This window comes from Pleurodeles waltl, chromosome 7 (assembly GCF_031143425.1).
Source record: "Pleurodeles waltl isolate 20211129_DDA chromosome 7, aPleWal1.hap1.20221129, whole genome shotgun sequence".
Classification (NCBI taxonomy): domain Eukaryota; kingdom Metazoa; phylum Chordata; class Amphibia; order Caudata; family Salamandridae; genus Pleurodeles; species Pleurodeles waltl.
The window spans coordinates 1,283,183,406-1,283,196,003 of NC_090446.1; the positions used below are offsets into that span (position 1 = coordinate 1,283,183,406).

The window sequence follows — 12,598 nt, forward strand, 5'->3', positions numbered from 1 at the left end:
ACTCTAACTTTTAGAAATCCTTCATCTTGCAGATGGAGGATTCCCCCAATAGGGATAGGATTGTGACCCCCTCCCCTTGGGAGGAGGCACAAAGAGGGTGTACCCACCCTCAGGGCTAGTAGCCATTGGCTACTAACCCCCCAGACCTAAACACGCCCTTAAATTTAGTATTTAAGGGCTTCCCTGAACCTAAGAATTTAGATTCCTGCAACTTACAAGAAGAAGAGGACTGCTGAGCTGAAAACCCCTGCAGAAGAAGAAAGAAGACACCAACTGCTTTGGCCCCAGTCCTACCGGCCTGTCTCCTGCCTTCTAAAGAAACCTGCTCCAGCGACGCTTTCCCCAGGACCAGCGACCTCTGAATCCTCAGAGGACTGCCCTGCTTCAAGAAAGACTAGAAACTCCCGAGGACAGCGGCCCTGTTCCACAAAGACTGCAACTTTGTTTCAGAGGAGCAGATTTAAAGACCCCTGCAATCCCCGCAAGAAGCGTGAGACTTGCAACACTGCACCTGGCAACCCCGACTCGACTGGTGGAGAACCAACACCTCAGGGAGGACCCTCCGGCGACTCCGAGACTGTGAGTAACCAAAGTTGCCCCCCCCCCTGAGTCCCCACAGCGACGCCTGCAGAGGGAATCCCCAGGCTCCCCCTGACCGCGACTGCCTGACTCTAAAATCCCAACGGCTGGAAAAGACCCTGCACCCGCAGCCCCCAGCACCTGAAGGATCGGAACTTCAGTGCAGGAGTGACCCCCAGGAGGCCCTCTCCCTTGCCTGCATCGCCGAAGAGACCCCTTGGTCTCCCATTGACTTACATTGGAAACCCGACGCATGTTTGTACACTGCACCCGGCCGCCCCAGTGCCGCTGAGGGTGTACTTTTTGTGTGAGCTTGTGTCCCCCCCAGTGCCCTACAAAACCCCCCTGGTCTGCCCTCCAAAAACGCGGGTACTTACCTGCTGGCAGACTGGAACCAGGGCACCCCCTTCTCTGCATTGAAGCCTATGCGTTTTGGGCACCACTTTGAACTCTGCACCTGACCGGCCCTGAGCTGCTGGTGTGGTGACTTTGGGGTTGCTCTGAACCCCCAACGGTGGGCTACCTTGGACCCCAATCTTAACCCCGTAGGTGGTTTACTTACCTGCAAATCCTAACAATACTTTACCTCCCCCAGGAACTGTGAAAATTGCACTGTGTCCACTTTTAAAACAGCTAAATGTGTTTTATGTAAAAAGTATATATGCTACTGTAATTATTCAAAGTTCCTAAAGTACTTACCTGCAATACCTTTCAAATGAGATATTACATGTGGAATTTGAACCTGTGGTTCTTAAAATAAACTAGGAAAATATATTTTTCTATAACAAAACCTATTGGCCTGGAATTGTCTCTGAGTGTGTGTTCCTCATTTATTGCCTGTGTGTATGAACAACAAATGCTTAACACTACTCCTTTGATAAGCCTACTGCTCGACCACACTACCACAAAATAGAGCATTAGTATTATCTCTTTTTGCCACTATCTTACCTCTAAGGGGAACCCTTGGACTCTGTGCATACTATTCCTTACTTTGAAATAGTGCATACAGAGCCAACTTCCTACAGTCAGTTTCCCAGCAAGGATAGCTCAGGCAAAAAAAGCGATTTACCCAGCCTGTATTAGAAGAGCAGTTATTGTAGAAATTCTTGTGGGAGAGAGGAAAGACTTATTTCTACGGGTGGAGGGCCTTACTTCACAATGGGCCACAAAAACACAGCTAGAAAGACTTTCTTCAATGGGGAGCAATGACATTTCTTACTACAGGCTAAAGGTCTTGCTACCCAGCCCGTTGGTCAATTTTCTCCCTGAAGTGAAGGTAAAGTGATCAAATGCTGGCCTATATCTTTCCAGATCGTAAGGTGGCCATTCTCATACAATTGGTTTGTGGAAGTGGAGATGATCAACGCATAGTGGAAATGGGGCTTTGGGGCTCTCTCAAGGACTTCCTGTCTCTTTAAAATCCTTTTGCTTGATCAGTTTTCATTCATGCCCATGAAAGTAAGTGCGGTGTTGATGATGATCAGATATTGGTAAAGCTCAGCTTGGTACTCACGCGGTGTGTTCATTCTTTGCAGGTTGCAACCTGCTCACAAAGAGGGGCGGACTCTAGGAGCACAGCCAGTGATGAAACAAACAGCAAAGGGAATGCAGGGAGATGCAGCAACAGTGTCCATTGCACTCTGCCTCCCCCGTCTGCCTCCTCTTTCCCTCTAGCTCTACACAACTTTGAGGCACATCGCTCAATTTGGTTCAGCATCAGAGGGCGCAAGAGACAAGTAGAGCTGGCTCACGATAGTGCCCAGGGCGCTCCCAGTCAGCTCAGCCAGAAGTCCTTAGGCAAACACTGGGTGGCAGCAGCACATGCCAACGCAGGACTCCAGCTGCCTAATCTCATCGCAACACAGCAGATAGACCACAGCACATGAACCCCACATCTCAAGGTAAGTCACAGAGCAACAAACAACAAATGCAGATGGGTACAGGATGAAACCCCCACAAGCCAGGAGAGCTCACAGGAGACAGTCCTATAAACTGGTAATGTAGCCTGTGAAGATTTTTTTAAATTACACTGACATTTTATTATGTTCGTTGTGGGGTGCAGCACACAAATGTCAGAGAAAAAAAAAAAGAAAAAGGGACCGTACATGCAAGATTCAAACACCTCCTGCAACTGCAGAACAAGGTTTGCTCACAGCCGTAAAAGTAGAGCAAGCAAAAGAGCCCCATTTCAGTCCAATTGTTAACTGTAGCATGACCAAGATCTAAGAAGGCCATTCACACCACCTGCCCACACTTAGCATGCTATCGCAGGAAACAAAATCACACCTTGGACAAACATTCTTCTGTCAGTGTAACTTATCAAGTAAACGCACACCCGTTTAGAAAGGAGATATTTCATGCCCTGGAAAAAGAAAGTGAATATACTGGAAGAGCAATAGAAAAAGAGAGCAATCCATCATGTCTTCACTGACTTAATTTGCACTTCATGAATGTATGCATAATTATACAGTACTAGTTAATCATCTTTTAATTGGCAGACAAATGGAATTCATTTTATACTAAACCAGTAGGCTGGGTGGTACGTAGTGGTGTTAACCCTCTACTTAATGAAAATAAATAAACCAGATAAACACCCCTGTTTTAGATGAACAACTGAAAACACGAATTCTGGCTTTGAGCCCTTCAACATTTTATGGTGCAGCAGAATGTCTGCATGCCTGTGGAAGGTGGGTAAGGGTGTGCCAGATGAATCACCGCTCGACTAGGGCACCTAAAAGCTCAACATCAAGATCTTCAAAGATATACAGCCTGCTGTTAAAGAGCAAGTTGGTAAAAGATAAGACACATTAAAAAAAATATATATATATGAAATTATCTTCTTTAAAAATTGTAACCAGAACCCCGCAGATAGGGAAAGACTTCTAGTGTTTGAGTATTAACAAAGATCAAGACTATTTGAGGAACCATAATTTCAAGAGGAAGGTAAGCAAAGATGCCATTTAAGAGCATGATCCAAGACTTAGGAGATACCTTTGAGCAGGTAATGTGAACTCTTTAGACCTACCTACTGACTGCTGCACCTTTGTCACGTGCCCCTGGAGAGGCTTTCTGAATGCTCGGCTTATCCAGCTCATTTTCAGTCTTCTTTTTGTCCTCTACTTTCTTCTCCACATTTTCAGTCTTCTTCTCCTTCACCTTTTCGGCCTTTGTCTTTTCTTCGGACTGACTCTTTTCTTCCAATATCAAATTTTTCTCCTTCTTTACTTGCTTACTGTCAACATCTTTCACCTTCTCAATCTTTTCCAACTTTTTGTCCTTCTCTGCTTTTGGCGAGGACTTCTTTGGAGCTGATGGGAACAAAGATAAAAAGTGTAATATATTATATAAACATTTTACAGTGAGAATGACCCTTTGACCAAGGTTAGATTCAGCAAAGTTTGGCATATAGCTGAAAAGAACAATGGTGAGACACCTTGGGCCTACAATCATTAGGCATTAGGGATTACTCCCTTCCTGAGTGAAGTCTTACCCTTTGCATCAAACAAACAAAAAATAATGAATTAACAAAGATCAGTTATCTTTGAAAGTGGTAAACAATCCTTGATAGAGAGGCACCCGAACCGTTCATCCTATCACTGGAGACACAGTATAATAAAAACAAACCAAAATTATTTGCTATGAAGCCATCTTTACATTTTAAAACTACCCTGTAAAACAAAAAGTAAACTTATTTTTGGAAGGCAATTGCATTACTTGGACTTGTGACTAACAAATCCAACAAGAGGCTTCCAGTCAAACTGCAAAATTCTAATTCAGTGATATACAAAACATTGCATATAGACAGACTCCTTAAAAGCAAAGTTTGGTATTATGGAGCTGGACGTAACGTTTGGTATTATGAAGACTGAAAATTAGCTTATTAAAGTAATAGCAACTTTGTCATCTTCAAGTGTCATCAATGCAAAAAACTAATACAGTACCAGAGTATTTGAAGGGCATCTGCTGAGTAAACAACATTATAGGAAAAGGCTCTGAAAAGATAGTCCAGTTACATCTAGCATTGACCATTGCTAAGTAGCAGTATTTTTGTTTTACAGGTGTACAAAGCAATCAATGTACAAGCTCTACATAGTCATTCAGAAGAATCTCTGATGTTTCCACTTTCATAGAATGATAACCCAAACTCTTTCATGCGTTCCTTTGTCAAATCACACAGAAGTTCGAAACAACGAACAAGCCATTTAAGGAAGCCTTCTATATTGCTCTAACTATGGTATTGCCCAAAGAGGAAACTTAATTTTTTGATGCTAAAACCATTGTCAGTTTCAATGCATAGATACTGTTGGTACAAGTGTAAAGAAATATTAGATCAAATATAAAGTTTTTCTATTCTGAAAATAAGGCAGTTCTGCATTAAATCACTGCATTTCACGAATCTTTTGTTTATGGATGTTCAAAACGTAGATGTTTAGCTGGGAGGGGGAACAACACACTTGCATGTAACAATATTTTCTTAACACGAAAATCATCCCCAAATTCAGAACCTTAAGATACTTTACAGCTGCCGGCCTGAAGTGCCAACACTTTATTTATGTCTTAAAATAAGGTTTTGTCCATCTTAGTAATTTTTGAAAAATATTTAAAAATGTTACATTACTGAGAAAACAACTCTGAACTCAAACACCCATTATTAATAGGTGACCGCTCTGTAAAATGTTGTTTCTAAGGTGAAGGGTACTTATTTCAGAAAAAAAAGATCAGCACACTTTAGTAGGGCCCTGGACAAGAAGTCAAAGGAATACAACCTACATACTTGCTACATACCTCATGAACGTTTCCAAGCTCAAAACAATAGACCACCTTAAATTAAGGTAGCAGAACAGTCCATAAAAATAGCCTTCTTTCATATGACAACCGCGCAGCAGGTGTTTCAGCCAATTTGCGCATCACTACACATCCCATCAGGAAGGCATACCTCCCGCCGTTACTTTCCCGAGAGGTGCTGACATATGCGGCTCCTAAGCAATCACTGCATGGGAAAGAAATAGCAGCTGTCCCTTAAGAATTTCCCCTTCGGAAGCTGAACACTACTTCAAGGACAGAAACTCTGCTGGTCACAAAATGTCAAATCCGCCACATGATAAACATCCAATCAGAAAGGAGGAGGACAGTTGTGCTTTGGGCGGACGGGCCAGGCCCCCCCCACCTTTTGCTCCCCATGAAGAGTGTCTGCCAGGCTGAACAAAGGTCAGCCTGACAGACACTCTTCATTTTCAGCCCAGACAGCCAGGAGTGAGACATGCACGATTTGCCCAGACTCCAGGCTGCCTGAGCTGAACTCTGCAGGGCTGAGGAGGTCACAGCTCCCTTGGGCATGACCTCCTCGGCTCAGCAAAGGTGCCTCGAGGACCTCCCCTGGGTGACGAGGAAAGAGTCACCCATTGACTTCGACCTGTGCGCTTCAGGTTTAAGCCCTGAAGCTCCCAGGGCAAGTGTCAATCAGTGACACTTCGTCAAAGAGTGGGGTGGGGTCAGCAGTCTCACTGACCCCATCCCACACTGTGGGGAGGCTGGGACTGCTGCCTTCCCTCACTGGCTGACCTAAGGTCAGTCAATGAGGGAAGGCAGCAGTCCCAACCCTCCTGGGACCGCGAGGCTGAAGGTAAGTGTGTGGGTGTGTGATGTTTTAAAATGAGTGTTTGGTGCGTGCATGTTTGAATGTTATGAGTGTTAATGGATGTGCATGCGTGTCTGTGTTAAAGAATAAGTGTGTGCGAGTGTGTGAGGTTCCCGCCTGGCCCCCTCGCTCCTAAAGCTGCCTGCCGCCACTGCTTTGGAGGATTCGGCATCTACATCAGATTGTCTTCAGATGCACCACACAATTCTACAGTCTGACGAGTGGCATAGCAGTATTTGGGGGTAAATGGGCAAAAGGAACCGGGGTGAGAGGAGAGTTTGATCCATGGGGTTTGGGAGGTAGGAGAGGGCTGTATTGCCATGGCCCCCAGGAATTGACAAACATGTGCTACAGGTCTGTAATTGAATAAATACGCTAAGCAGTCTCTAGGGAAATGTAATGATGCCGATTTACAAAAGCATAGCTTTACACTGAAATTTTATCCAGAAGAGTATGAGTTTTACCCCTCAATCCAAGTGGAGAAGACACTACCCTTAGGTTAAAGAGGAGGGATGATACATAGCGGTTTTCTCTGGCATGCTGTGTACTTCCTGTGCTACTTAACTCCATCAATTGCTACTGCAACGTAATTAACACACTTGGTCGTGAATACGCATATTGCGATTTTGTCTAAGTTTATGGCTTTTGGTATTTTTACTGTTATACATGGAATGATTGTAATAGTTTTAATTAATAACACAATAAATCTACAAAGGTTGGAGAAGAGTTCAGGTCAACTTGTTTGATAGAGGCATCTTCTGCTAGTAGGTTCAAACAGTGGCATTGGCAGCACAAGGAACAAGATTAAACAAGCATTTGCAATTCAATAGGTCTCACATTTACTGGAGTTTGAGCTACTGGCATTGTAAATGCATAACTGGGCTTTTTTTTGCCATATTAATTGGTCAACCCAGTTGCAAATTTTAGTCCTTTCTGCAACATAATTCCAGTGGCCTTCCGTGTTACTTAAGGGCTAGTAGGCCTACTGGAATATTTTTTTAAACAAGGCCTCTAATACACAAACTACTCCCAGGTGCAAAACATAGGTACTTGGCGGCTGGCAAAGGCAACATTGCCCGCAGGGCAATGAATAAATAATTGTACTCTAAGAATGCATACTTACTGGATCACTGTCCCTTTACTGCGTTCTATCAAACAAAATGCCCATGATTTTTCACACGCTTGAGGAAAGTCACCTCACAGGATATTAATGATCCTCAGTCAGTCTCAAACTGAAATATTAGTTAGACTATGTTGACCATTGTATACCATAATCAACCGTAAACTCTTCTCTAGGTTTGTTTTATAAATACACTCGCACACCGCTCAAATTTCAGACACTCAAACATGTGTAGTTCAGCGCAGCTTGTATCACGTTATAAAAATAAAACTACAAGCCCCAGAATGGATATCTATGCTGCAAAGAAGGTGTACTTAGCAGCTCTGAGTGCATATGATGCAAAAATGTCAAAGTAACTGGCGATTAATGTTCTTTCTGGAGAGAGAATGGACTTTTGCCTAGTGGAAGTTTGGAGTCATCATATGGTACTTTGTTCAACTGCAAATATACTTCAGAATCGTCATTGGGTATAAATGGATTATTAGCTTTACTCAGATGGAAACAGAGGTCTCGAGGCCGAGCTCATTCCATCGCGATAGTACACATTCTGTGCAGGCAAACTTTTCGTAGCAATAAAATTTGTAGAACACTTGCTTCTACATTATTTAAGAGTTCATGAAGCATGCAGACTTTTCAATGAACAGCGAGACAGGCAAGCACAGATGCCGAGCAATCAGGAGACTGCTCCTTATGTCTATCTACCATGGAGAAATACTGTGTCTCGTAATACTGTACCACACGTGTTGCTTTCTATTCTACATGTGAACACTAGCAGAGACTTACTAAGGAAATGTTCAAACACCGTCTTCCAGAGTTTGGATTATGGTTAACAAAAATGCACAGATACAGAAACTGCAAACTCCTCATCCTGTTCAGAGGTCAATACACCACATGAGGAGCAGGAACAAACTAATTAGTGGGTGCTAGCTCATTCGTCAAACTGCATCTTTGTAAAGCAAAGGTGATCAACATTGTTAAGTGGAGCCTTTAATTTCTGGGTGACTGTCTGTACTGATACCATGTGACAATGCACCGATAGAAGGAAAGGCAAGCCAATTGCTCTCAGGTAGCCGAGTAGGCCTCAAGAGGCTGTGTGCCAATGGAAATCTTGAAAGACAGGGCAGTAAGTTATTGTAAACAAAGTTGCTCACCAGGCACCAATCATCCAAGTCTGACAAATGGCACTCCCAGAACAAACGGATTAGCCTATGTAGTTGTTAGAGCGCAAACATTAATAAAATGCGAGTAACCAAAACGTACTAATTAATGTGTATTAAAAGGACTAAATTAGGAAACTTGCACTAGAAATGTAAAACGTGCATGTTTGAAATGTGGTTGACATGGTGTCCACCACCTTGAGTTTTATATGAAATAATAAATTACGGTGAAAATGTATTTTGATGATTCATAACCACTTGTATTTGGCAAAAAGATGATTATTATTGAGGAGTAAAACTAATTATTTGAAATTATTATTAACTAATAAATTGTACTAAATATGGTTTGAATATTAGAAATGTTATATTTTTCATGTATTAGCATTAATTGAAATGGCCTACATTTTAGTATTTTTCCAAAAGGTCAGTGTTGAAATGTTATGCTGATTTTACTAAAATGCTTTTGCAAACATTGTTTATTAGACATTATATTGAAAGCTCACAGAGGAAATCTACTGTCCTGTTCCACTCTGTTCATTTTGTATTTCCTTGTGATAATATTTGAAAGTTTTAACAACAGGCCTTAGTTTCTGGTAGGATGTAATGTTAGCTAAACGTCATGTTCTGTGATGGTTTCTACAATGTTAGTATTCTGCGGAAACTGCCAAACAGAGGAGCGTTAACATGAACCTAACTTGGAGAAGAAATGAAGATACAAAATGAAGAAAAAATGTAATTCAATTGGTTGTTCACTGTTACACCCTATGTATTGTCCAATAGAAGTTTAGCTAGTGATTTGTGGGACTTTAATTAGGCAAAGTTTAGGTGGTATAAGTTCAGTTTCGGTTTAGTTTCTTTCCAGTTCAGTTCTTGTCAGTCTAAATTCAGTTTCAGTCCAGCTACTTATGATTTTAACAGTTCAGATACATTAGGTCCAACATTACTGAACTGTTTCCCTTTCCATGTTCCTGATGCGGATCCCTGAAAACCTACTGTTCCTATGCTCTGCTGACGAAGACTCTGCTAACTGCTGTTTCCTGTAGGAGAGGTATAATCAATACGCATTTGTTTTTCCTTTACAGGTTTTCCCTTAGAAAATCCAACCACATATTTTTTGTAGCGCCATAGTTAGAGGTTTCCAAAATGTATTTTTGTCTTTTTTTTTTTTTTTTTTTGCATGTGCGAAGCCCTTCCCCACACATGCTTTTCAAATTAGAATTTGGTAGCTAGGATGTCGGACCCAAAAATTGAATTAAATGTTTTTTAAATGACTGATTCAACTGTATAACTTATGAAATCTGTTGCCTTTTTTTTTTTTCAAATAATTCTGGTATTTTGTATAATTCTTTTGAAGTGTCAAATGGGGATTGCTCGTACAGGATTGAGATTCTTCAGACGTTTTGGTCAACCTGTGGTGTATCTGCAGTGTTATCATTTGGTTTTGCACATCATTTACGTGACTTTAGCATTGTTAATACACAGGCATTATTAAACTGGTGTAGTGATTCACGACCATGGTCATGGTGAGTATAAGTTACGACTACTTACGGCATGTTGTTGTTTCTGGTTATTAGTTCTCATTGTTTGAGTTGATAATCTTATTAATCCTGTCAGAGTCAAAAGATTAGTCGACCTATGAGGGTAGTAGATGTCACTGCCCCATTATGTGTCACCTTAGTCTAATATTAGGAGGTCACACACCCACACAGTCGACAGAAAACGAGTCATCTCAAATGAAGTATTTTTTAACAGCTATTGATTCTCAATTGAAAGTACTTTTAGAAGAAGAAATAGGTCTATGTTCTTCTACGACAGTACAATACAAATTCAAAGAGAAAGATTTAGTCCACAAAATACAGAAATGTTGGCCATGTAACGCAATGGTGGAGATTTGCTTAAACAACAAAATTAGCATCTTGATACCTAGTAAATAAATCACTGAACAGCCAATTGTTAAACGGCTAAAACAGGAAGAACAGAACGTTTTCAAAGTTCTACTCTGGTCTGTAGCTGAACTATTTAGCAAATAGAGAAATAGCTTCCAAACACTCGGGCTCTCTAAGGATGCGCTATTGCGCACTTCACCGTTCACCATAACAGTTTTTACCACCTTTGATCCCAGGTCTGTCCGACCAATACACAGACATAGGTGCCAAAGAAACAAATCCATTCTTTGTTGTGAGTGGACTTTTGATCTTAACGCTATAAATGCCATAGACTGGGCTATCACCACTAATGTACCAGAACAGAACATAGGTACCCAAAATAATGACATCAGGCCTTCACAGCAGCACAGTTCTTTCAGCTGGGACAATGAACACTAGGGCAGAAGTCCACCAATAGAATCCGGACATCTTCCACAGCAGAGTGAAAAAGACCAATGTGCAAATAATCAGAAATCCCCGCTTGACAATCTGAAAATGAGCAGTTGAAATAATGCTCCCCTCAACAGCAAACAAACACTGGCAAATTCAATAGGTTGGCCAATGAGACTTCTTTCTAAAAGGCAGGTGGTACAAAATACTGAGGCTCAATTAGTTTGTATCCTTCCACCTTGTTCCCCTTCTGCACCAACCTTAAGAGCTTTACATTGGTTACTCGTCAGAAAGTGCAATTTAAACTCCTTTGCGTTACACACAAATTTCTTGTGGGAAACGGCCCCTCCTTCCTACAAGTTAAGTTACTTGGTACTGGCTGAGCAGAAATATGAGGTCCAAGGATAAAGCTCTTTAAAGTCCTTGCCGCATCTGAAGCTCCAGGTATGGAGTTTTTTTGTTTTACTATTTAGCCCCTCTGCCTCATAATATTGATCTTGCACCGATTTTGGAAGGTTAAAAAAAAAAAAAAAATAATAAATAAAAATATAGATGCTGAAAACTTGGTTCTTATGAAGAAGCCTTTCTTTTTTGATCCGCTCAGAAATTAGATACTTCTTCAAACTTAGCCGTTTTGCACTACAAGCCTATTTAACATAATTCTCCACCAGGCCACGACAAGATTGACAAAATCGCCAGTCATTGGCTGTGCGAGGTTGGCTGAATAAAGCGTATGGTTGAAAAAGGTGGCCCGAAAGCGGACTGTGTATATATGGATAGCAACAGGTCTGTTTCACAGCTGTGCTGTCAAGATCCAAACCTTAAAAGGGGGTAAGAGGGCTGCCAAGATAAGCCTTTACTGTTTTACATCTTTACTGGTATCTCATTTTCTTTTTAAAGCTGTGAACAGTGTCCACCTCCATGTGCTTAGACTAAGAAAGTGCCTGCCGACTGTAAACTGCGATAAGCACAACAAACTAACAAATTACCTAATGTATGTTTAAACTAGTGACCTGTAAACACACACATATATTTTTAAGTCTGGCTCTTATACAGGAACTAAAAATAAAAAAATAAAAAATATTAGGGGAACGATATTCAAAAGTATAGGTTCACCAAAAAAGCTGCTGATGGGTCGGGTGGGCTTCTCTGGCTCCTTTTGTGCCACCTCTTTCACTTCAGGTTCCTCTACAGTCTCCATATCTTCTAATCCTTCGCTGGCACTTTTTTTTGAAGGCTCCAATCCAGAATCTGCTTTTGTCACTTGCGTGGTCGCTGGTTTAGAATCATTCATTTGTATCACCTCAGAACTTGGAACCGCCGACTCTTCTACTTTCATGGTTTTGTCACCCTGCTGAGTGACTTTAGCCTGCTCTTCCTTGATGTTTTCCACTCCATTGTCTGTATCAGCAAAAGGTAAGAAAAATTGGTAAGATACAATTTTATTTACAGAAATCAAATTGGTAGAGGTTGAGGGCAGAATACTTTTTTTTAGTTTACATACAAATCAATAAAGCTCCAGTGCTTTGGAAGCCAATGGTGTTAATTTGTTATTCATTAGACCCACTGAAGAAAGTGAAAAGGGCACGGACACCCTGGTTATAAGCACTTAATTTTAACTGCAACTGCCAGACATAACAGTATGAACCATGCTTAGAGAAAGAAACTTTACAAAATATCTTACTTACCTTTGATAATCTTTCTGAGCAATTTGCTATCTACCTTCAGATACCTCACTTCACGAATAGTCCCCACGTGTCAGAGTAGATCCAGAAATCTCACAATAACT

At 41.4% G+C, this 12,598-nt stretch overlaps 1 protein-coding gene across 1 annotated transcript in view; it reads right to left on the bottom strand.

The window, feature by feature from the left end:
* The window catches only part of LIG1 (DNA ligase 1), a 296,484-nt gene that overhangs the window by 188,975 nt on the left and 94,911 nt on the right, over window positions 1-12,598 (bottom strand). Inside the window, exons 7-8 of the mRNA XM_069200497.1 lie at window positions 11,926-12,210; window positions 3,605-3,887 (exon numbers count right to left, since the gene is read on the bottom strand). Of these exons, the coding sequence (XP_069056598.1) occupies window positions 3,605-3,887; window positions 11,926-12,210 (568 nt within the window). The remainder of the gene's footprint in view (window positions 1-3,604; window positions 3,888-11,925; window positions 12,211-12,598) is intronic.